The 25,617-nt window shown below is 35.9% G+C and overlaps 1 protein-coding gene across 3 annotated transcripts in view; it reads right to left on the bottom strand.

Moving 5' to 3' along the window:
- LOC120773544 (rho GTPase-activating protein 26) overlaps positions 1 to 25,617 on the bottom strand; it is a 204,115-nt gene that overhangs the window by 50,843 nt on the left and 127,655 nt on the right. For all 3 annotated transcript variants that reach the window (XM_040102505.1, XM_040102504.1, XM_040102506.1), the window contains 2 exons: positions 604 to 761; positions 251 to 424 (listed from right to left, as the gene is read on the bottom strand). In XM_040102505.1, the coding sequence (XP_039958439.1) occupies positions 251 to 424; positions 604 to 761 (332 nt within the window). The remainder of the gene's footprint in view (positions 1 to 250; positions 425 to 603; positions 762 to 25,617) is intronic.

Below are 25,617 nucleotides of genomic sequence, written 5' to 3'. Positions count from 1 at the left end.
ACTTTTCGAAATAGTAGCAGCTTCTACAGCATATCCGGTTGAACACACAAAAAGCAAAAAATAAATTCCACAAACTCAACTTAACAGCACTTTTTAATAAATTCTGCAATTCATACACACACAACCCCAACTTTACTACTAAAATCGCTTAAACTTATTTCCGCCATTGCGAACTCGCACACGTACACTCACACACACATACATGAGTAAAAAATAAATAAATAAATAAATGGCAGTACGAAAGACTCACCTCTTGTATCGTGTTCTCGGGCTTTTTTGTTGACATATTCAGGAAACGCTCTTGTGTCTGGCAAAATTTCTCCGTCTTCTTGTCGAACTTTTTCTTGTTCTCCTTCACGCCGCCAATATGTTTCTTCCGAAACTCCTCCAGCGGCATAATGATGTGTTGATCCGCCAGCGTCAGCTGTGAAATTGTGCAGAAATGCCATTAGTTGAATACACACATACATACAGACAGATTAAATTGGCGCATATTATTAAAAAAGTTTCAGCAACTAAGTGTTTAGTTTTCCGGCTAATATAACCTAAAATTTATGGTCTGTCCGCGCTCGTATAGATTTCACTTAATTGCTATTTACTCACCATTTTTTCTCGCTCATCTTCGATGGTTCCAATTATGGCGGCGAAATGTTTCAGACTTTCGCAAATGACATTCTCGTCATCTGTTTGCGCTGTGCCGATGCATTCGAAATTGAAATCGTCCATTAAGTTGGCCAATTGTTTCATGCGGGTGGAAAGTACTGCAAGCGTAAGAGAAAAGAAGAGGAATAAATTACAAGTGTATTTTTTTAGAAATGTGAGGGTTTCATATACATATTATACTCGTATAAAGATCTCTTTTATAAAGTAAAAGGGTTTTTTTATGAAGAAATCAGAGGTAGCGCAAATGAAACTGAGCTCAGGGAAGCATAAGAAGCTGCTGAAGTCAGCTATTACCTGCAACAAAAGAAACAAGGGAAATGCGTGCATGTCAAATTTAAAAAATAAGTCCCAGCAGCCTAAAAGCGCATCATTTATGTGAAGATCCGCCACACCATCCTATCTCAAACGCTAAGCCACGAAACGAAGATGCGGAGCCACCTTTGTTGGTCACTGAGGATAAAATATTGATCATAGCTAAAAAAAATAAAAACAACAAAGCGCCTGTAATAGATGACATACCCAACAGAGGCCTAAAATAAGTCATGACTACAAAACCCAGTTAATTTGTAAAAATGTACAACACATGTATAACAGAAGAAGTGTTCCCCGACCTCTGGAAGATACAGCATTTGGTTCTACTCACAAAGCCTAAAAAGCCAACTGGAGAACCTTCATTTTATCGACCTTTGTATATTTTCGACACGATTGGAAAAGTTTATGAAAGCATACTAAGGAACAGCTTGAAGTTACCAATCCAAAAAGCCGGCGGATTATCAGAGAGACAATATGGCTGGATAAAAAAGAGGTCCACTAATGACGCAAGCTGGAAAGGTGGCACAAAAATATATTGCGCTCTAATTACCTTAGATGTGAAGATCTGTAAAGTAGGCAAATATAATCAAAGCTGACACTAATATCGGGTGATTTTTTTGAGGTTAGGATTTTCATGCATTAGTATTTGACAGATCACGTGGGATTTCAGACATGGTGTCAAAGAGAAAGATGCTCAGTATGCTTTGACATTTCATCATGAATAGACTTACTAACGAGCAACGCTTGCAAATCATTGAATTTTATTACCAAAATCAGTGTTCGGTTCGAAATGTGTTTCGCGCTTTACGTCCGATTTATGGTCTACATAATCGACCAAGTGAGCAAACAATTAATGCGATTGTGACCAAGTTTCGCACTCAGTTTACTTTATTGGACATTAAACCAACCACACGAATGCGTACAGTGCGTACAGAAGAGAATATTGCGTCTGTTTCTGAGAGTGTGGCTGAAGACCGTGAAATGTCGATTCGTCGCCGTTCGACGCAACGTTACGGTGAATGGCGATCGCTATCGTTCGATGCTAACAAACTTTTTGTTGCCAAAAATGGAAGAACTGAACTTGGTTGACATGTGGTTTCAACAAGATGGCGCTACATGCCACACAGCTCGCGATTCTATGGCCATTTTGAGGGAAAACTTCGGAGAACAATTCATCTCAAGAAATGGACCCGTAAGTTGGCCACCAAGATCATGCGATTTAACGCCTTTAGACTATTTTTTGTGGGGCTACGTCAAGTCTAAAGTCTACAGAAATAAGCCAGCAACTATTCCAGCTTTGGAAGACAACATTTCCGAAGAAATTCGGGCTATTCCGGCCGAAATGCTCGAAAAAGTTGCCCAAAATTGGACTTTCCGAATGGACCACCTAAGACGCAGCCGCGGTCAACATTTAAATGAAATTATCTTCAAAAAGTAAATGTCATGAACCAATCTAACGTTTCAAATAAAGAACCGATGAGATTTTGCAAATTTTATGCGTTTTTTAGAAAGTTATCAAGCTCTTAAAAAATCACCCTGATATAATCAAAGCTCTATACGAAATACACGCCCACAGTATCTGGTAAATATTACAATGAGCTATTTTGAAAATAGGAGATTGTTATCTTTTCACTCCGAAGTCCAAACGACAGTCATCCAAGTGGACTGCACACGATGAAGCCGCTCCAAAGCGTGAAAAACGCAACAGTCGGCTGACAAGGTTATGGTATATTTGGGAATCATTTTTATTGACTATCATTAACACCGTTTACATAGCGTTAATGGACCCAAAAATGCTGCATTTCAAGAAAAAGAAAGTGTTGTTTTACCAAGACAATGTACTGTGACACAAGTCAGTGAAAACAATGAGCTTCGAATTGCTTCCGCACCCACCGTATTGTCCAGGTCTGACCTCCAGTGACTATTTATTGTTCTCAGATTTCAAAAGACTGCTTTCTGGGAAAAAATGTTCGACGAATGAAGTGGTCACTCGGAGTTGAGGCCTCCAAAAAAATGGTATGAGCAAAAAAGTCTAATAGTCTCAAGTCAACCAGAGAAATTATGATCGAAGTTAATGACGAATATGGTGTGGACGAGTTCAAAAAGCTTGTAGGAAGACGACTCAACGAATCTCAACTTTTTGGACAAATTACCAGTAAAAAACCACTCCTGTCAAAACGCCACATCAAAATTCGATTGGCATTTGGAAAGGCCCACAGAGACAAACCAGCACAATTTTGGAAGAACTTGTTTTTGAGCGAGAAAACAAAGATAAATAGGAAGATTCCAGTTGGAAAAACAATTGTACGTCATCCGCAAGGTCAATCCCTTAAACCTAGCTATACCAAAAAAACCATTAATCACGGCGGTGGAAGTATCATGGTCTGGGGCGTGTTTTCATGGCATGGCATCGTGCCAATTGTTCGAAGAAATGGTAAAATGGACCAGTTTTAGTATTTGGATGTACTGAAAAATAAAATGGAGCCATTTGTATTTCAATTCATGCCCATAAACTGGACATTTATGCAAGACAATGATCCGAAGCACACCGCAAAGGTAGTAAAGCATGGTCTCGGCAATAAAAAATTTAGAATATATGAGTGGCCTGTGCAAAACCCAGATTTGAAACCAATAGAAAATTTATGGAATGATATAAAGTTCAAAATAGCAAGCAATAAATTCGAAAATTTTGATGATTTATAGGCTGCAATAGAGGAGCCTTGCTATTCAATCCCAAAGGAACGATGTAACGAAATGAACAATCTTTTGCAATTTTTAAATAATTTTTATAAATTTCTGTACCTTATTTTAAACCCCTTTTCAGATTGTGCTATTTATGGGTTCCAAGCCTTCATATAGGATATTGATGTTTTCGTCTTTTTTTAGCGATAATAAAATACAAGGTCTGTCGCAAAAGAAACAGGACTGTTACAAAAACAACAAAAAATCAATATTTTTCAAAAGTTATATTTTTTTATTCACAGTAGTTTCCTTGTGCTTCGATACAGCGTTTAGCCCGGTCAATTAGCATTTCAAATGAGTGTTTAAGGTCATTTTTCGGAATGCTCTTGAGAATACCGCTCGTCGCCTTTCGGATAGCTGAAATGTCCTGAAACCAGTGTCCTTTCATGGGCAAATGAAGTTTTCCAAATAGGTAAAAATCACAGGGTGCCAGATCAGGTGAGTAGGGTGAGTGATTAATGGTTAATATGGAGTTTTTTGTCAAAAAATCAGTGAAAAGCGTCGACCGATGACACGGCGCATTATCGTGCAACAAGCGCCAGGACCCAGCCTCACGGTATTGTGGTCGAGCACGACGAATACGTGACAAAAGACGCTTCATAACACCAAGGTAAAACACAGCATAATCGTTTGGCCAGGTGGGACGAACTCTCGGTGTACAATACCCTCGGAATCGTAAAAACAAATCAGCATTGCCTTTATTTTTGACTTCTGAAGACGACCGACTTCTGATCGTCACAGAGGTCCTCACGACCTTCTTGGAATCGCTTAAACCACTCATGCACATTATTACAAGACAGGCACTGATCACCATAAACTTTTTTCATCATTTGAAATGTTTCAGTAAACGTTTTCCCAAGTTTAAAACAAAATTTAATATTTGCTCTTTGTTCAAAATGCATTTTACGACCGATGATCAAAAGCTGCTGTCACTTTTTGATCGATAACATCGATTGTAGTTATCCAATTGTCTTAAAATTTTTACGAAATGTCAACAAGAGATCAAACTTTTTATTTCATATACCCACCAATAGGTGGCGCCACCAGAAGCAGTTATATTTAAAAAGTTCTGTTTCTTTTGCGACAGACCTTGTATTACTTGTACTAGACCTTTTTTCTAGCTCATGAAGTGATTTGTAAACACACTTTTTCAAAAAAAGTTGCTAGAAAACACAACTTTTTCCAGGAAAATATTATTTTTTCGTTAAAGAAGAAATAAATTGTTTTCGTGAAAGTTTTGTTTAAAAGGAATCGAGAAAGATACAATATCGTTTAATACGAAGCTTGAAAAATCAGTTTATTAGCATAACCTTAATCTCCTAACCAAGAGTTGCACCGCTCCACATCACAAAAAATTAAGATTGAAGATCTTTATCTCAAATGATATTTTTTCCACTTTGCTTCTTCCACATAGTTTAGCTTATCTAGATCTCCTAACGAAAAACAATCCAAACTGTACGAGCAGCTAAACTTCTTAAGGGCTTAGGAGTGGTCAGAAAATTTACAAAATCGTTTTCAAGAACATTTTTTCCAGACCGTTTCAAACGAATTTGCTTGAAGAAGGGCTACTTAACTAAGCTAAACCAATCTAATGTTACTTTCAACTTATCATCCTCTAGAAACACATATGTTGAAGCACCCTGTTTCGCATATACATATCTACATATGTATATACATATATACATATTTATATTGCAGGCGATCTCGAGTTTTTGCGAAATCCAAGCATGTCATATTCCCCTCATTTTTTTTGCCTACTGATTGCGCATGCGCGTAATTACTTCTAGGCCTCATATAATTATTTCCATTATGTGTAGTCAGTCGGTAATAATGGTAGTGTAGAGGTTGGCAATTTTTAAGAGAATTGTCTTGCAGTAAAATTTCGAATAAAAGTTGCCATTTCTATAGATCTGCTAGCGTAAAAGTGTTTATGAGGACATACATATAGCCATGGACACATAAATAGCACACTTGGCCATCAAATAAGAAAACATTTATTTATTCCTTAAGTTTATCACTTACAGATTTAAAAAGGAATGCGTTTTATTTTAAAAATTATTCACTTTAATATTACTAAAACACTAAAACAATAAATACAAGGTCTGTCGCAAAAGAAACAGAACTTTTTAAATAAAACTGTCTATCTGGTGGCGCCACTTAATGGTGGGTATATGAAATAAAAAGTTTGATCTCTTGTTAACATTTCGTAAAAATTTTAAGACAATTGGATAACTAAAATCGATGTTATCGATCAAAAAGTGACAGCAGCTTTTGGTCATCAATCGTAAAATGCAATGAGCAAATATTAAATTTTGTTTTAAACCTGGGAAAACGTTTACTGAAACATTTCAAATGATGAAAAAAGTTTATGGTGATCAGTGCCTATCCCGTAGTAATGTGCATGAGTGGTTTAAGCGATACCAAGAAGGTCGTGAGGACCTCTGTGACGATCAGAAGTCGGTCGTCTTCAGAAGTCAAAAATAAAGGCAATGCTGATTTGTTTTTACGATTCCGAGGGTATTGTACACCGAGAGTTCGTCCCAGCTGGCCAAACGATTATGCTGTGTTTTACCTTGGTGTTATGAAGCGTTTTTTGTCACGCATTCGTTGTGCTCGACCACAATACCGTGAGGTAGGGCCCTGGCGCCTGTTGCACGATAATGCGCCGTGTCATCGGTCGACGCTTGTCACTGATTTTTTGACAAAAAACTCCATATTAACCATTAATCACTCACCCTACTCACCTAATCTGGCACCCTGTGATTTTTACCTATTTGGAAAACTTCAATTGCCCATGAAAGGACACTGGTTTCAGGACATTTCAGCTATCCAAAAGGCGACAACCGATATTCTCAAGAGCATTCCAAAAAATTACCTTAAACACTCATTTGAAATGCTAATTGACCGGGCTAAGCGCTGTATCGAAGCACAAGGAAACTACTTTGAATAAAAAAATATAACTTTTGAAAAATATTAATTTTTTGTTGTTTTTTTAACAGTCCTGTTTCCGTTGCGACAGACCTTGTATATTGTGCCGTACGGTAAATATACCCAAAACTAGTTCATAATTTGGCTACTGAACTTGATGAGGGATAGAGTTGAGTTTATTTTTGATGCAATAATATTGCGAAGAAAAAACAAGTGTTTTAGAACACCCTGTACATGACGAATCAACTCTTGTGTCTTATAGGCAAGCATTTTATTCGACGCAAAGAAAGTCTCTCGGTTCGCAGAGTAATGAAAAGCAACAGCGGACGGACAAGCAGCATAGAACCTACTTACGCGATTACATATGAGCGCATACACATGTCTATAAACAAACATAAATGCAGAGAAAGAAGAAAAAACAACATCAATATGTATGTATGTATGTATGTAAGTATATTTGTAAGCCTTGCGCACAAAGCGCTGTGTCACGCGGTAGCGCACAGCAGCTGAGTGGCGGTGCGACGGCGGTCCAGGTGAGATTGTTTTGCTGACCTAATTTGGTAGGTTGCGCTTTCAAGCTGTTCTTGATTGCGGCGCTTTTTACCTACAATTCTGCTTTTTATTTCCTTTTATAATTTGTTTTTTAGTTTTTTTTCGCCTTCTTCTTTTATTACTTTTATCGCTGCTGTACTTTGTGTTGAGATGCTGTGCTTGTGAAATCGGCAATAAAACGCTTAAACAAAACTTTTTCTTATCTTATGTGGTGTTATGCGACGTGTTGTTGTTGTCGTCGTTTTCTTTTGTTTTTGTTGTTGTTAAAAGCTAATCGTGCGTTGATCTCGTCGGCATGCAGAAGCCGCGGGTCACAACACTTTAATGCGCGAATCGGCGAAGCAAATGAGTAAAAGAAAATGTAGAAGAACAAGAGCGATACAACCAGAAAACGTAATAGAAGAAGTAAGGTGGCGCTAAGTTCGGGTGTAATCGTACGATACACATCATTAGCAGTAATAGATGATCTATGAGTTTTATTGAGATGCCTGTAAGACTGTCCATTATATAAGTACCATAAGTTCACAGGACAGTCGTGTCTGTGTAATTAGAACGGAGCCGCATTTTTAGCCGACCAAGGCTTGCTGTTATCATAAAAATATTAGATACCACACAGACCAAAAAAGTCTGCCCATATTTAGGGTCCACATATTCGGTATATGGGGCCTTGAAAAATTACAGCGCGATTTCGAAAAATTGTAGGCGTAAGATGGAATACCTAAAAGACACTAATTGTTCAAGATTTCATTTCAATATGGTCAGTCATGAACTCTCCATTTACTCGATTTAGAATATAAGAGAATAATATGGAATTTAAAATTGTTATTTATGAAAAGTAGCTGTGTTTGTAGGCTGATTTTCTCAAAGTATAATTAAAAAAAAGTATAATAAAAAATGTATCGACCCTGGTCTGTTTGTGAACATCACTATAATACTCCGCAGCAAAATGTGGCGATAGTAAAAGAAATTCAATATTATTAAACAAAGAAGAAAAAAGAAGTTCACGCAAGCGGCGCATTTTCGCCGCTGTCTACAAATTGAGCTTATTAATTGAACGACGCACGCACCTTTGACTCGCTCACAACAGCTGACAGCTGCGGCTTCCACAATTTTCAATCACAACAACACAAATCGGCTGATTGATCAACGCACAACTTTCTTTTGATCACCAAGTCATCGCTTTATTGCCGCATAATTAAGTCTGACAGCACCAAAGCGTTTATAAGAAGCTTTTAAGTGAAAGTTTTGCTGAGCTTTCATGCGCTGAGCTCATGAATGACAATTCAGCAGCGCTAAAAGCGTCAATAAATACTCTATAATGCGCCGATAACCGTCACACAAATGCAAATGCGAATCACCTGTCATTTCTGTAAGGAATTCTTCGACGATTCTTATGCTAATGTAAAATGTGTGAATACCATATTTATGGTGGTAAGCTTGTAAATATCTCTAAAGCTTCATATGTTCATACATATATGAACACTTGTTGCCATATCTGCCTGTTGATCTCTTAATTTGATTTGCTTTGTAAACTTGTACGTGTTTTCCAACACATTCTCTAGTTTCTCACTCAAAATTCTCCACAGCAAACGTACTCAAGGTCACTTTTTACAACCACTACGGTAATTAAGTCGTAGGCAAAAACCACAATATCAACACGAACAATACAAATAAATACATAAATTACTTCCTCATGTAAGAGTTGCCACCGCGCGCAATTTGGGTGTGCTTCACCCTCAGTTTCATTGACGTGTGTCCGGCACGAGGGTGGCTCGTTGAGTTTACCACGAAAATAGTCGAAAGTTATGCGCGCTCTCATCCTAACTGGAGTCGTAGTGTTGCGTGATGATTCGAGCTGCATAACTATTCATTTATTCTCCGGAACGCATTCTTTTAGAAGTAAAATAAATTGCATATAATGTAATATTAATCTAACTAAACTCTGATTTTGTGCCATAAGTAGGGCTGCAAGGGTCTTGAACATATGAACAATTCAATTAAAGAGGGTAATATAAGAATATAATGGATTAACATAATTCTACCGATTAATCTAGTACGGGAAGCAATCCGGCCTTCACAATATATTTTTCAAGAGTTCTAGCTTCCAGAGCGCTCCTTTCCTTCAGAACTTTTATGAGCTCGGGCGGAACTGGCAATGCGACCAAGAAAAGGAAATCCATGAGCAATTAAACACAATGTTTGCATTCTTGAGTAGAGATTCTGTGATCGACAATACCAATGGCGAAATCTACATATTCATTGACGCATTAAAGGGTGGAATTGAAACGCGAGCGGGCATCTTCTGTAGTAATTCATACACAGAAGGTAGCTTCAAACTAAATAAACACAATCTTTCAGGCCGAAATTGATGACTTAGTAACAGCAAGTGGTAAGTGAGCTTCTAATCTAACTAGCAATTTATAAACCCTTCAATGAAGGGCATCCGTAGAGTCAATATTAAGTCTTCTTGTGTCAAGTAGAGCAAGTAGGCAATAACTAGGCTCTCAGTAGGCAACTCGATTAATATCTGGGTACCTCGTCTTAAAGAAATAGAAGAATACGAGTTGGTAGACGTGTTGGTTCGCACGGGAGCAGCACATTCTTAGCTCCTTCAAGTGTTGTTTGAAGTAATGCACACTACGGGACCACCTCAGGTATTAGCCTATTGAATGGCAGCTGCCTGCGGTCTAATGCGCTTGTGCTTTCCTGTTAAACCAACCACCTTTAATAATTGAAGGGGTTTTAACCCATCATTGTTCGACTGGTGTTCGTTCTGGAAATATACGAGATAGAACTATTCTTACTAAGTGAACTAGCTGGAGCAGAAATGCAAGGCCTAAGCAGATTTGTGCTGTATTATTTTTTTATTTATTAGGGCCCTGTCGATACATGAAAACCAACTTTTAGAGTTTTCTATTTGCACATGATACTAAGGCTTTCATGTAGATCGAGCTCTTGACTCTTATCTACCAGAAAAAAATTCTCTGTGTAGCCGAGTTTTTCGAACAAAAGGGAATTATAATAAAAATCCCTCGAACTTATCGTGCCGTCTCCGTAAGATCACCTCACATTTATCACCCTCTCCAAATTCAAGCATCAATTTCCGCACGAAAAATCACAAAAACATATACATACATACATATATGTATATGTATGTATATTATATGAAAAGGTCTATTGCTGTTATTTCCATTATTAATTTTCATATTTACTTGGCGCTCATCACTCAAGCGTTTATTTGCGTTGAATGAAATTCAAGTTGTGGTCATCTAATAGCACACGTACTACCTCAGCTTAAGGGGAGTGTAAGTGATTAACATTGTACTCGGTGTGCGGGCTGGAGGTCACTTTGAGATATCAGTAGCATCCAAGGGAGGCAAGGAGCAGTGGAAAAACCAAAAGAACCAGAAGTTAATAAGAAAACAATTTAGTATTTATCTACATATGCCAATGTCGGTTGAGTGGTAGGTATATACTTATAGGCAAACACACACATACGACTGCATGTTTAGCTGATCACTCAGCACACCGGCAACTGACGGCTCGATCGACTTAACTGCCAGTGAGTTATTCACTCAAGCTGTTTAATTACAATTCAGCTGTGCAAGCTGTTTGCGCTGGGTGAGTGTGAAGATTAATTTGTATATTATACGTATGCATATATGAAAACACTAGGGTGGGCCAAAACTAAATTTGAATTTTTTTTATCATTAAATGCCTTCAAAATACCGTTCGAATTGACAAAAAGATTGGCTAAATGTTTAAGCGCTTAGTATTACTATTTTACGATTTTGAAGCATTATTTTGTGGATGAATTTAAAAAAAATAAACGTTTTAATCTACGTATTCTAGTCTAAAATTTTGAAAAAAAAAAATCGATTTTTTTTTGCATATTCTTAAAGACTGGACCTTTAAGAATATATTCCCCAAAGGAATTTTTAAAATTCCTATTATTTACCGACTTATAGCTATTTTAGTAATGTAAGTATAGACTGCCTGCAGTTAGACTCAAATCTTTAATCGCGTTTTTCTCGAAACTACTATTTTCAACACTTCTGACATGATTTCTCAAGTTCTAATGAACCGATTAACTTGAAATTTGGTGTGGACCTTCTTTATATATCTCTCTATGGTTGGAACTAGGATTATTAAAAAATTTTATGGTTTACTATTTTTAAAAAATTTTGATCTTTGCCAAAAAACGGGCAAACAATTCAAACAGTCGCTGAAAATTTTTTTTTTTATTTATCCTAGTTCAGACGATAGCGGCATTTGTATTTGTACTGATTAAAAGTTTTTTTTTCAGATCACCCAAAGTGTTGGAATCGTGTCGGGAAGGGCGCACCCTTATTTTCAACCCCCGCCACGTCACCATGCCGCAATTAATCAAATTATCACAAAAATTATTTTTTTATTTTTTTTTGTATTCTTAAAATATCAATAAATATCTGATAAAAAATTGGATATTAAAAATGTTATTAGTTTTTTTTTATTAGACTTTAAAAAATGCCGTTAAATAGCTTTTCTAGACTAGAATACCCCCTTAAGGTTGGACTTGGACCTAGAATAAAATCCAAAACTCGCTCAGTTTTTGAGGTATCGACATGAAAGTTGCCATTCCTCCTTTTCTCCCCAAGAACCTGCGCATTTGTCAGAACCGCCGATATGGGACCACTGTACTAGATAGCGGTCATACAAACTGATCCACCAAAATCCATTAATTGTATGAGAAACTTTTTTATTCGACAATATATCTTCACGAAATTCGGCACAGATTAATGTTGGAGGCAGCGCTATAATCTCCACGGAAGTTGTTTACATCGAAGGACTATAACATATAGCTGCCATACGAACGTTCAGTTTGTAATGTAATGCATATTTTTATTTGACAAGGTAACCTCACAAAATTTAGCAACGGTAAATGCCCAAGGCAATCCCCGAGGAAATTGTTCAGATCGAGTCCAACAACAGTCTATCAAGTTCTTGTTTGGAATCTTTTGTATTTTGAATTCGACGTTAACATTTTTTTGTGTATTTCGCAATTTATCTAAATAAAATAAAAGTTTTTCTTTTCTGACCACCCTAGTACCATATTCATACATGTGTTCCTACCTGTCTCTATTTTTCATAGCAATCGCGGCTTTAAGTGCTTTGCACGTGCATTTTAATTTGTTCTTAATTAGCTGGGTTGCCAGTTCGTGATTTTTGCAATTTTTTATCGTGTAAATCTTACACGATTCACCGTTGTAGCATCATAATTTGTTTACAGTTAATTCTATTTAAATGAGGCGATGGTGGTAGTGAATGTAATAGTTTCCGGTAAATTGCGAATCTTACATAAGTTTTTCTTAAACAAATTTAAAAAAAATATATATAAATAATAAATAATATTTCAGACATCTTAGCTGGACTCAATTGACGTACTTTTTGATCAACTTAGTTAAACTTTTTTCGAAAAATGTATACGTATCAATTTGTCAACGGTTTGATGCATCTGTCGATATATTCCTTTGATCAATGATCAATAGTACTTTTCACAATTGAAAGTTTCTTTATACGAACTTAATTTTGATCGCTTCAGTTTCTAGTGGTCTGATCTGACCAATTTGTTTGGAGATTTCACCATTGTTTTGGACAATAATCCATGCTACGTTTCGTTAAGATATTTTGTCAAAATTTTCCATACTAGAACTTGGTTTCTTTAGTTCAGTTTGTATGCCACCTATGTGCATACATATTTGAGATAGAGGTCCGATATCGCCGGTTTCGACAAATGAGTAGTTTCTTGGAGTGAAAAGGACGCTTCCGGCGAATTTTATTGTTTTTAAAGTGATACACCTAATAAACTTCGTGTTTCAATTAAAAAAAAAAATAAAAAAAAATTATGTGTAAATTAAATTAAATTTAAGTTAGTACTCTGGTAACTTGGGTTCAAAAAATCGAAATTTTTTTTACTCAATTGAAAGTACAATGTCTTGAGAATATACTGTGAAAGTTTCAGACAGAAATTCGAAATATTTCCGGAGTTATAACGAGTGTCCTAGAGCGCCTCGAAGTCCTCTCTCTCGGAGTTGTTGAGGGGTATTCTGGTCTAGAAATTTAAAAAAATCGAAATTTTTTCTATATTTTCAAAGTTTAACTATTCAAGAATATGTGCACAAGAGGATTTTTCAAAATTCAAATTATTTTCGGAGATTTAGGCATTTTTCTGACCCGGCATCCAAACTGGTTCAGCCGGAACTAATCGAACAAAAGACTTTACGCCAAACTTTAAACGCGTTTTTATCAAAACTGTCTTTTTCGGAACGATACCCACGATTTCTAAGGTTCTGCTGGACCGATTTACTTGAAATTTTTATAGAGTCTTCTTTATAGGCTTGTCTATGGTTGGAACTAGCCCCATCCCCAAATTTTTATTTTTATTATTTTAAAAAAATTCGAAATAGTCAGAAAAAGTGATCCAAAAAAACTTTTTTTTCAGGCAGTCGCCATTTTGTGAAAAAAATTTTTTCCCACTTTTCCGTAGTTCCGGCCATTGCGACATTATTCTAGATTAATAATCTTTTTTTTTTTTTTTCAGATAACTAGGAGGGTTCAAATCATGGGTAAGGTCACGTGGAAATTTTTAAAGTCCCCCCACTTCGTCAGCTCATAATTTTTGAAATTTTTTACTCTTTTTAGTTTTTAATTTTTTCTTCTAAAATTAACAAATAACTAATAAAAAAAATGGATAGTAAAAATATTAATTGCCTTTTTTTTACGACACTTTAAAAATTACCTGAAATTCATGCTTCTAGACCAGAATACCCCCTTAAACGCTTTTTCTCAAAACATTGTTTTTCTGGTCGGCCCGGGTCCTAACTTTTTTTCTACTGAACCGATTGCTTTCAAATTTTAACAGGCTGTTCTACACACTTATAGTTCCGGTCGGTACTAACGAGAATTTTTTTTACCCCTAACTTATTATTTTATAACCCTTTCTTTGCTAAAATAAAAGAACTTTTTTTCAAAGTCCGCCGTTTTGTTATTTACCCTTGAAATTTAACTTCAGTAGTACCGACCAGTATGACATGTCTATAGATTAAGAATAATCAAGAATATTTGATTTCAGATAACATCAAGAGCCAAAATCACGCGGATCACCCACGTGCATTTTTTTGAGGCTCCAACTTCGAGTGACAAGAATAATAGTAATAAAGTATTAAATTTTTTCAAATAAATTTTTTTTTATATTTTCAATATGTAAATAAAAACACTAAATATTCAAGAAAATTCATTTTTATTTTCCTATAAAACAGCCACCCTCCAAAGAAGTAATGAAAATGGGCATAAGTAACCAGACTACTACCTTAAAAAATATCATTTTTTCATCGCATGTCAGTCACTTACATTTCGAGCTCGTTTTGTAAAGCTCAATATCTTTCAATTGATTTATCTATAGCTGAATGTGTTTTGTTTTTAATGTTTAATATTTTTTATTTCTATACCGCAAAAATTACCGTTATAAAATGTAGTCAAATATGCACAATACTTGAAAATTTTGAGTGGTAAGGTTTGCGTGGCCACGAGTGTACATATGTATGTAAATATGTTATTTAAAGGGCTATACCAGTGTGTGACCCATAAAAAATTAGGCGATTTTCGTGAATTTTTCAAAAATTAAGAAAATGGCCGTCGTTGCCTTTATAATTGTTTACTCTTTATGATAATTTTTTTCAACCCTTTAAATGTCTTTATAGAGTTCACTTATTACATTTTTTCTTAAATTCGAGCAGAGTTCAAAAATCTTGGTCCATACATAAATGAAGCATCTGCTCTCCAATTGTTCCAATCCGAGATGTTAAAAATGTCATTACCTTATGTATATACATACATATGTAAGTATCTAAGAAGGTAGTGTGAAAATTTCAGGCATATCGATCGGTTTCGGAGAAGTTTCTCCGAGCGACTGTAAAAAAAGCTTTTCGATTTTTGAAGTTTATTTTATATGTACTTATCTATTTTTTTTATACATACTTATGTACTGATATAATGATAGTTCTCACACACATACTATTAAGAAGCGTCATCCGAGAGCGTCGGATGTGATTCTTTCGCAGTCTCTAGCAAATCTAAGAAAATTTAGGCATAACCAGTTTCTACATTAGATCTTTGATGCGCTCTCCACCTTTTTTCGTTATGGAAATTGAAGAAGACTATACTACTATTCTAGGTTCTCCTTATGCCAACTTCTCACTTAATATTTTCCTTCCGCTTCACGCGACTGCATTTTTATCAGCAAACAATTCGCTCGGCGCACGAGCTCATCCTCTCTGCCAACGACCGGCCCAACGAGTAACTGTGTCAGCTATTTGTTCGCCTGTCAATTGCATCGGCATTGTTGTCCGTCCATGCTGCGGAACTCCATTTACGGTAAAATTAATTTGGCAAATTTGTTTCCTTCAGCGAAGTAACGAAATTTTATTTACGAATATACGCAAGTGTACGGACAAATGACGCTGGCGTTGTCGATGTTGCTATTGGTGTTGTGTTGCATATGCGTTTCTGCATGCAGTCGTTGTTGTTTTAACTGTTGCACTGTTTATTTATTTATGTGTGAGTAATTGTGCGGCATTTATCATGTGGCACGCAACATGCAACAACAACAGCAACAATAAAACAAAACAATGCAACAACAGCAGCAAACATTTGTCGAAAAGTAATTGAGGGCGTCCTGAAAAGGCGCGACATGCATCCGCGAAGCCGTTGCTTCTTGCTTGCAAAACCAGCACAGAGGCCGAGAGGCGGACGGAAGGACGGTCGGTGGAGCAAATCGCTGAATGTTATTGTTGTATTTGCTTATATTTTGTTTTAGCTTTGACATTCTTATATGGTTATACATACTGACAAGAGCGAGGTCTATATTATTTATTTTGTTGTTATTGTTGTTTTTATTACCGCTGTTGTGTTGTAAATGCAATTTTTCTGTAACAATTTTTTCGCCGAACATTTTATTTGTTTATTATGACTTTTCGTTTGTTTTGCTTTTATATAACTTTTTGCTTGGCGTTACGCTGCATGACGCCATCATTGACACGAAATGATAAACCGTTTGATTATATATGGCGACGGAACGAGCATTTGTCAGTTGTCAACCTGGAAGATGCGTATTTTAGAAACATAGTCGCATAAGCATACACACGGTGAAATTTGCGGTGAAAGACTAGTGACAACAACAACATAAGTAATAAAAGTACGAAACATAATCGTTTATACGAAATCGCAAATGCACGATTACGGCGCGCATTAAGGTCGCACATTATTTCAGTTTGGAAATAAAGGATGATCCAAGTAGAGGTACATTTTTAGACAGATCACGCGTGAATTGTGTCAAGCTTATTTTTGTTCAGTATTGTATGGCATTTCGCCATGGAAAGACCTACGCCTGAACAACGTTTACAAATCGTTCAACTTTATTACGAATTATTCACGCACTTCGCTCAACTTATGGTCAACATAATCGGCCTACTGAGCGTACTATTCGCAACACCATCATCTATCTTGAGATTAATTATTGGATAATATTCGACCGAAGACATTCAGGGAGACAAGTTCGCGAAATTATACGAGGGCTTCTATATATATTTCTGGCCTAGGCAACACTAAGTGTTTCCAGGTGCAATCTGACATTTCCATTGGAAAGTTTGACATTTTTTAGCATAACATCACTCAGAACGTTTTGTCATTTAATCGTGAATTGTTTTATTTACAGGGAATTACAAAATTCATCTCGGCCAAAAATGGAATTAACTCGTGAACATTTTCGTGCGATCATTTTTCACAACTTTCGACGTGGATTATCACGACAAGAGTGCATCGATGAACTAAAAATCTTTGTATGGCTATGAAGCACCATCCTATAGCACTGTGAAAAACTGGTACAACGAATTCAATCGTGGCCGACGCTCGCTCAAAGACGAATTCCGTGAAAGTCGTCCAAAAACAGCCGTTGTGCCAGAAAACATTGAAGCCGTACGTGAACTGATAATGCAAGACCGCCATGTAACATACCTTCAGATAGAGGCATGCCTATGCATTTCTCCCACCAGCATACATTCGATATTGCATGAACACCTGGCCGTAAAAAAGGTTTGTTCTCGTTGGATCCCGCACAATTTGACAATCGCTCAAAAAAAGGCTCGTGTGGATTGGTGTAAAGAAATGCTGAAAAAATACGATCGCGGTGCTTCAAAAGACGTTTATAAGATCGTCACAGGTGACGAATCATGGATCTATGCGTATGAGCCCGAAACAAAACAGCAATCGACCATGTGGGTCTTCCAAGACGAGCCAAATCCAACGAAAGTTGTTCGTGGAAGAAGCACTTCGAGCAAATGGTCGCCTGTTTCTTCGGCAAAACTGGTCATGTGGCGACTGTTTCGCTTGAGCAACGTAGGGCGGTCCATTCTGAGTGGTATACCACCATTTGTTTGCCTTAAGTCTTTGGAGAAATTCGAAAAACGAACAAGAGAAGACGAATCATTGTGCACCATGACAATGCGAGCTCTCACACATCGGCTCAAGCCAGCGCCTTTTTGACCGGCCAAAACGTCGAATTGATGGGTGATCCGCCGTACAGCCCTGACTTGGCACCCAATGACTTCTTTTTATTCCCACACATCAAGAAAATAATGCGTGGTCAACGATTTTCGTCGCCAGAAGATGCTGTTGAAGCATTCAAAAACCATGTTTTGGAGGTGTCTCAATCGGAGTGGAAAAAGTGGTTCGAAAATTGGTTTGAGCGCTTGCAAAGGTGTATAAATCTTGATGGAGAATATTTTGAAAAACAATAAAACCATTTACGTTGATAAATATTCATATTTTCATTATTAGGTTAGAAATATATATAGCAGCCCTCGTATGAACTATAAGCGCCAATTACGGAAATCCAAAAGAGAGAAGAGAGAAACAAGAGCATAACTATATGGCAGCAACGGTGGCAAACCTCAACTAAAGTACGGTGGACCCACAGACCTATACCTGGCATCCATACGAGGATAAGTCGACAACATGGGAACCTGAATTTCCACCTGACCCAAATATTAAGCGGGCGTGGGCGCTTCAGTTGCAATCTATACAAATTTCAAAAACACGTCAGTCTGAATTGTTCGATGTGTACGGAGTCAATTGAAGGCTCTGAATACGGGTTTTTCCATTGTCCTCGGTTTCTAAACATAAGGGAAAAGTTAGAAACGGCACTAGGTGGTAGTTTAACGGTGGAAAGTTTGACTGCACTTATGTGTTAGTCCTTTGAAAGCTGTGCGCGAAGCGGCAACTTCCATCACGACAATATTAAGACAGCTACAGCAGCATAAGCGCCAGTCCGTCCGTGCTATAGAGTAGACGTAAAATGTCTTGTCACTCCCATGAAGTAATACCTTATCTGGTGGTTACATAGGAGAGTCTTGAGTTGAGAGTAGGTTAGGTTTAGCGGATTGAAGTCCCGTACTCCAGCTTTCGATGCTTCCTCCCACAATAAAAAAAAAAAAATCGATCAAATAGACCGCGTCCAGCACGCAGTGAAGAAAATATAGCAGCAGTCGCTGAGAGTATTCACGAAGACCGTGGAGAGTCGATTCGACGCCGTTCACAACAACTCGGACTGACGTATGGAACGACTTGGCGCATTTTACGTCGGCATTGAAAGTGATCCAAATAAAGCTTGTGCAAGAACTGAAACCGCTCCATCTTACCAAGCGACATCGCTTCATTCTACATATGTGTTCTTGAAAAGTTCTTTCGAGCCAAATTCTGTTCAGCGATGAGGTCCGTTTCTGGCTCTATGAATATGCAAACAGGCCAAAATTTTCGCATTCGGGACGAAGAGCAACCTTAATGGATTTATTGAGAGAATACTTCGATGAGCACATAATTTCACGTTTTGGACCGTTCGATTGGCCACCAAGTTCGTGACATTTCCCTAAAATTTGAAGTTTATGTCTTTCTTCTTTAAAAAAGTGGGGAACCCCGAAATGGATCACCTTTATAAGCCCCTGTGGGCTGGAAAACGCTTTAAACTGCTGAGAGACAAACGCCAAAAGAGAAAACCTTACTCCAGTAATTTCTTTGTCTTTAGACACGTGTCTATGTCTCCAAATGTGATCTTGAAACATTTAGCTACTTTGTTGTTCAATTTTTTTCTGAGTCGCCTTCACCGCTTTCGTAACAAATTGTACAATTTGGAAAGCAATCAACGTCAAATGCAGTTTGCCCGCAGAAATCGCCATTAAATGCACTTAACAACGCTAATGAACAGCAAATCAAGAAAAAAAAGAAACAAAAATAATTAAATAAGTGAATGCGTGAATGTAAAGCCTGCCTAACAAATCGACAGAAACGGAATTTCAATTTGATTTAATTAGCCGCGAGCGCGCACTCAATTAGCCTCGAAACTAGTAATCGAACGACAGCGCCTAAGCCAATTAAAACAAAGCGCGATCGTGTGAGCACTAATAAGTCAACGAAAAGAAAACATTGAGGAAAAGATTAAAAAAGAGAAAAAACAAATAGTAAAATAAAAAAATAAATTTTATTAAATAACTTTAAACTTGCGTGAAAACACAGAGTTTACGGCGCTAAGTCGTGGTGCCGCTAAATCGAGCAGTTTAAAAATGGGGGCAATTAGGCGATTGCGGGCAAAATCTGAAAAGCAAAAAACTATAAAAAACAGTTGACAAAACTTGGCTTGCTGCTGAAACAAGCGACAATAAGCGATTAACAGAGTTTCGGAAATATTCTACGTCAGAGTAGTGGCTTGATTTCAGGCTGACGACGGCGCTCCGCTCGAATTGGTGTCAATTAACACGCGTGTATTAAATGGCTGCGGTAGTCGTGTTTACTTATTCGCTTTTTTCGGGCGGAGAAAAGTGTGAAGAAAGCGCGATAACTTAGTGCGTTCTGCAAGTGCTCGCTTACTAATGTTCTCTGCTGTACTTTGCAGGCCTGCGCGCTTTAATGTTCACTTAAGTGGTAGCTGCTTGCCGCATACATCTCTAGAGAGACAGCTGTTTTCGTAAGCATAAAAGTTTATTTACGCACCGCTAAGGCGTCTGTTTTATGCTCGAGTATGTAGTACAGCAAAAATACTTCACAGTCAAGGACAATTAATTTTAAGAACAATTCAATTAAGGCAGCTTTTTTGTCAATTAAAAAGTTGAAATGGTTGAAAGCGGGTGCTTGATGCTGTTCGAAGTTCAAAGCACTGAAAAAATATTGCAATCAAATTTTAAAAATAAAAGCAAGCTAGCTTTTGTTGCTCGCACGTCAATTGATTATTCTCGAGTTGGTTTTCGGCCCTACGTCGGCAAGGCCGAACTCCAGCCACGTGTTAGCTACGCATCGAACTGTGTGGTTGCCATTACAACATAGATGCTGGCTAATAGGGTTATGCCGCCCACAAACAGCTGTTTACTGCGTTTTTCAGAGCCTTTTTGTTACCGTTCGTCAGAGCCTCTTTTGTTATCGAGAGGGTGCATCGACGCATAGGTGAGGATGATGGTTGAATAGAAGAGGTTTTATAATTGCGTCACTATCCTACTAGCCTTTGGGCTTAGAACTCAGTGGCGATAACTCAATTAGCCTGCGTATCGAAGAGAGAATACAAGCAGCCAATAGGTCATACGCGTCCCCAATCAAAGTTTTCAAATCAAAACCACTAGGTGCCAATACAAACTGCTACTATTCCAAACCATTATTCGACCAGTATTCTGCTAAAGAGCTGAATTATGGACGTACTAGAAACGAACAAAGCCAAACTGCAAATCTTAGAAAGAGAGACCGACCCTAAAAAAAATCTTTGTTGCAATAAACGATAATCACGTGTGGCGAATAAAGTGAAATCATAAGCTAGACTAACTTATAATAGGTGAAAATATGATCGCTTTATCAAAGCGCAGCAAGTAAGATGGCGCGGCCAAGTAACGACAAGAGAGCGCAACAGAAAATAGTAGAGGGCCACAACGTCCACCAATAAAGCAAGGGGAAGACCGCGATCAAGATGGATTGATGAACTCGAGGAAGACATGAAGAAGCTTGGCATACAAAACTGGGAGGTCACATGTGCAGCGGGTCAAAACTCACAAGGAGAACTGACTACATCTAAGCCCTAAAGTGGTAGTAAAAAGCAGTACAGAGCGGGTACGCGGAGATATCTCCTTTTCATGGTCGCATTCCCAATCTAGGCCGGGTTCTGTAGCAAGATGGGGTATGGTAGCGGATTTGCTATAAGTCAGTGTGCTGAAATCAATCTTTATCACAGCCAGCGTATCGATCGGCACTAACAGTGACCTCAGCTTATGAGGTCAAAACGCTATTAGTGGAGGAGTGTATAGGAAGGTTGAACCGCTTATCAGTTTGCAACTGTGTACACTTTATCTGTTTGCCGAGGCATAGAAGGGTACCCGGCTATGAGTTGGCCGACTAACTGGCAGCTTTTTGGATAATGGGGTCAGAACTATGCAGTGCGGTGGAGCCTCACACCGGAGTTGCTTCGCCCGAAGAAGAGAATGGGGAGAGAACGGCACTGACAGCAAGAATGCCAAGCTACTACCGGGAGGCTACTCTACAACCTTCAAGGTTTAGAGATACAATCAACCTCTCCCGAGACGAATTTCGGCTCCTTGTCGCGCTCTAAACAGGGCACTGCCGGCTCAGGAAGCACTTGCACACTTGGTCATAGTCTCGTGCGCAAACTGCCGGTTTTGCGACATGGAAACTCCAGAACAACTGAACCAGATTGTCCAGCAATTTGTAGAACCAGGTTCAAAGCCCTATGTTCCATCTAAGTAGACAGGGATCACATCACTTGGAACAGGAAACTCCAGAATAACTGAACTAGACTGCCCAGCAATTTGTAGAACCAGGTTCGAGGCCCTATGTTCCATCTAAGTAGACAGGGATCACATCACTTGGAACAGGAAACTCCAGAATAACTGAAGTAGACTGCCCAGCAATTTGTAGAACCAGGTTTAAAGCCCTGGGTTCCATCTACGTAGACAGGGATCATATCAATTCAGTCGCGCCCAGCAAGCTCCTGGAATTATTGAGAGTACTGGACCTATGTGACCATGTGATGTATGAAGAGGGCACAATGGACATAAGTACATAAGTGCAAAACTTCAATTAGTTTCTATATATGTACTTATGATAGCGGAAAATATCGTATGAGAATCCGTTCTATTACTATGTTCTTACAAAATGAGAGCTGTAAGAACACTAAGAAACTGCTCAAAACGAATTGCAAATTAATTAAATCACACAATTCGACGAAACGTCAAACAACAGTAAATTTGTGGCAAGCAAATAGCAAAAGAAAGCATTTTGTCGACTTTTCGTGTTTACTGCATAAATTGGGGCACGCCGGCAACCCGACTCATCTGCCGATCACACCGAACGAGTTCAATGGAACTTGTGCATCAAATTGATTTTACACGACGGCGAGGTAAACAAACGTTAAGAGGCGCTAATATGTAAATACAGTGCCCGTGGTGTGGCAGAGAGCCGATGGGGAACAGCTGATGATATCAGACCGAGTGAGAGCAACAACATGCCGCGAAAGCCCGTCGCCTCAACGCTGCCCACAACGTTTGGCAAATAAGAAATATTGACACAGAAACCGCATAAACAAATGATAAGTAGTTGGCTCACCCCCAACACCCGTTCTTCTGCCGATTGCTGACAGTTAAAAATCACATGAAATTGGGTTACTGGAAAATACAAAAATACTGAAATGGCGTTTTAACATTAACTTATTTATGTTTCATGTTTTCCGTGCTTAATTTAATCGCTGTTTGGCTTTTCACTTATGTTTATTTACTGTTTACGAACACTCTGTAATTAAGTGGGCGTTTTTATTAACTTATTTTGGCATTTATTTTTTATTTAAGCGTTGTTGATTTCAACTGCTGGCTTTTTATAGCAAGCGATTTGTCTTCTGCCGTCAGCTGCTTGTGAAACTGTGTCGAAAGTTTCGGGCAAAACTAATCGTAATGTAAAAGGGGCGTTGCTGGTATTACTAATTTAAGACAAAATATTAAAAGAGGGTATGAATTTGCCGTTCTGGGTTAATTTTCATTCCCTCTTCACATACATATTTGGTTCTTTCTTCTTGCTTGTTTATCCAGCAAATTAGCAAATCGCATTAACTTGAGGTTATGTCATGTAGCTGTCAATATTTGCAGGCAAATACCAAATTAACAAGTTTTTAAGACAAAAATAAAAATATTAAAAAACACTCAGAGTTGCTGAAAAATGTACGCTTTGTGGGAGATAGCGTCTAGCAAATGACGAAAGGCGACCAAAATCGAGTGATAAATATAACAAAATGAAGACTTTGAGAAAAAAAAAAATCAATGTTAACGGTTAATTAATAAGGGTAGTGTTAGAACAATGTTAGAAAACTAAGTTTTGAGAATATACGACATAAATATACATATATAACTTTAATTAATTTATAACTAAAATTAAAATAACCGAAATCAGCTTTCCTATTACACTAATTACATTTTTTATTAGAAATTAAATTAATTCCAAATTTAATTAATTAGAAGTAACTATTATTTACTTAACAAGAAATTCAAAATTTTTAAAAAATGTGCATTGCAATTTAATTAATTTAAATTAAATTATTTATTAAATTAATTTAATTACAAATTAATAATTAATTACGAAATTAAATTATTTAAATTATTTATTAAATTAATTTAATTACAAATTAATAATTAATTACGAAATTAAATTATTTATTAAATTAATTTAATTACAAATTAATAATTAATTACGAAATTAAATTATTTATAATTATTTATTAAAATAATTTACTACAAATTAATAATTAAATACGAAATTAAATTATTTATTAAATTAATTTAATTACAAATTAATAATTAATTACGAATTACATTAAGTTCAAATTTAATTAAATAATTACAAGTTAAATTAATTACATTTTTCATTACAAATTAAATTTATGTAATTTGAATTACATATATTATAATAGAAGTAACTATTATTTACTTAACAAAAAATTCAAAATTTTTAAATAATGTGCATTGCAATTTAATTAATTTAAATTAAATTTATTAAAATAATTTAATTACAAATTAATAATTAACTACGCAATTAAATTATTCATTAAATTAATTTCATTACAAATTAATAATTAATTACGAATTAAATTAAGTACAAGTTTAATTAATTAATTACAAGTTAAATTAATTACATTTTTTGTTACAAATTAAATTAATTTAATTTGAATTGCAAATTAACATTTTTAAATATTTAAATAAAAATTAATTACAAATTAAATTAATTCCAAATTTAATTAATTAGAAGCAACTATTATTTACGTAACAAAAAGTCAAAATAATTAAATAATGTACACTGCAATTTAATTAATTTGGAAATTATTTTGAATTTGAATTAATTAAATTAATTACAAATTTAATCAAATATAAAAAGTAATTATTAATTATTTAACGAAAATATTCGTAATAATTAACTTATTATGCACTAATATAAGCTAAACACAATTTTTTAAAATAATTTTATTTAATTAATTACAAATATAATACTGATAATGTTTTAAACTAATAACTAGGTATAATTACCGAAAATAAGGATTGAAATTAAATTACTTTATATGCGAATTATTTAGAATTTGAATTAATTAATTTAATGGTAATTAGCATTTTTCGGTCAATAATAATTATTTATTCAAATTATATAAAAGTTAAATTAATTATAATTAATTATAAATTTAGTAAATTTTTTTAAATTTTTCTGTATAACTTATATGATGATTTAATTATATAAGTTAAAAAATAAAATTTTTTAAATATTTTAATTTAATTAATTACAAATAATTACTGTATATGAATTTTATTTTGAATTTAAATTGATTAATTTAATTACAATCAGAATTTTCTGTGAATAATAATTATTTATTCAAATCTATTATATAAAAATTAAATTAATTATAATTTTAATTAATTATAAATTTACTAATTACTTTAATAATTATTTATTTATATATAATGAAATATTTTTTTAAAATAATTTAATTTAATTAATTAAAAAATGATTAAAAAAGTAATTAGTTATTCAACTAAATTAGTTTCAATTTGGCTTAAGTCAGAATTCAGTTAAATTAATATTATTAAAAATTATAAATTTCCGCTAAGTACTTGATTGAATATAAATAAAAATTAATTTCGAATGTATTTGCAATTTTTCGACGAAAAAAAATTCTTAAGTCATCCACGCAGTCAATTACGAATCTATAGAGAATTTATTTAATGAACCCAAATTTGGAACTGTTAAAATGGTTTCAATTATTTTTAATAAATACCGCTGATTTTTATTACTTTAATTACTTTTATAGAA

This window comes from Bactrocera tryoni, chromosome 4 (assembly GCF_016617805.1).
Source record: "Bactrocera tryoni isolate S06 chromosome 4, CSIRO_BtryS06_freeze2, whole genome shotgun sequence".
Lineage (NCBI taxonomy): Eukaryota > Metazoa > Arthropoda > Insecta > Diptera > Tephritidae > Bactrocera > Bactrocera tryoni.
Note: the sequence above shows the minus strand (reverse complement) of the source record. Positions and strands in the feature narration are given on the sequence as shown.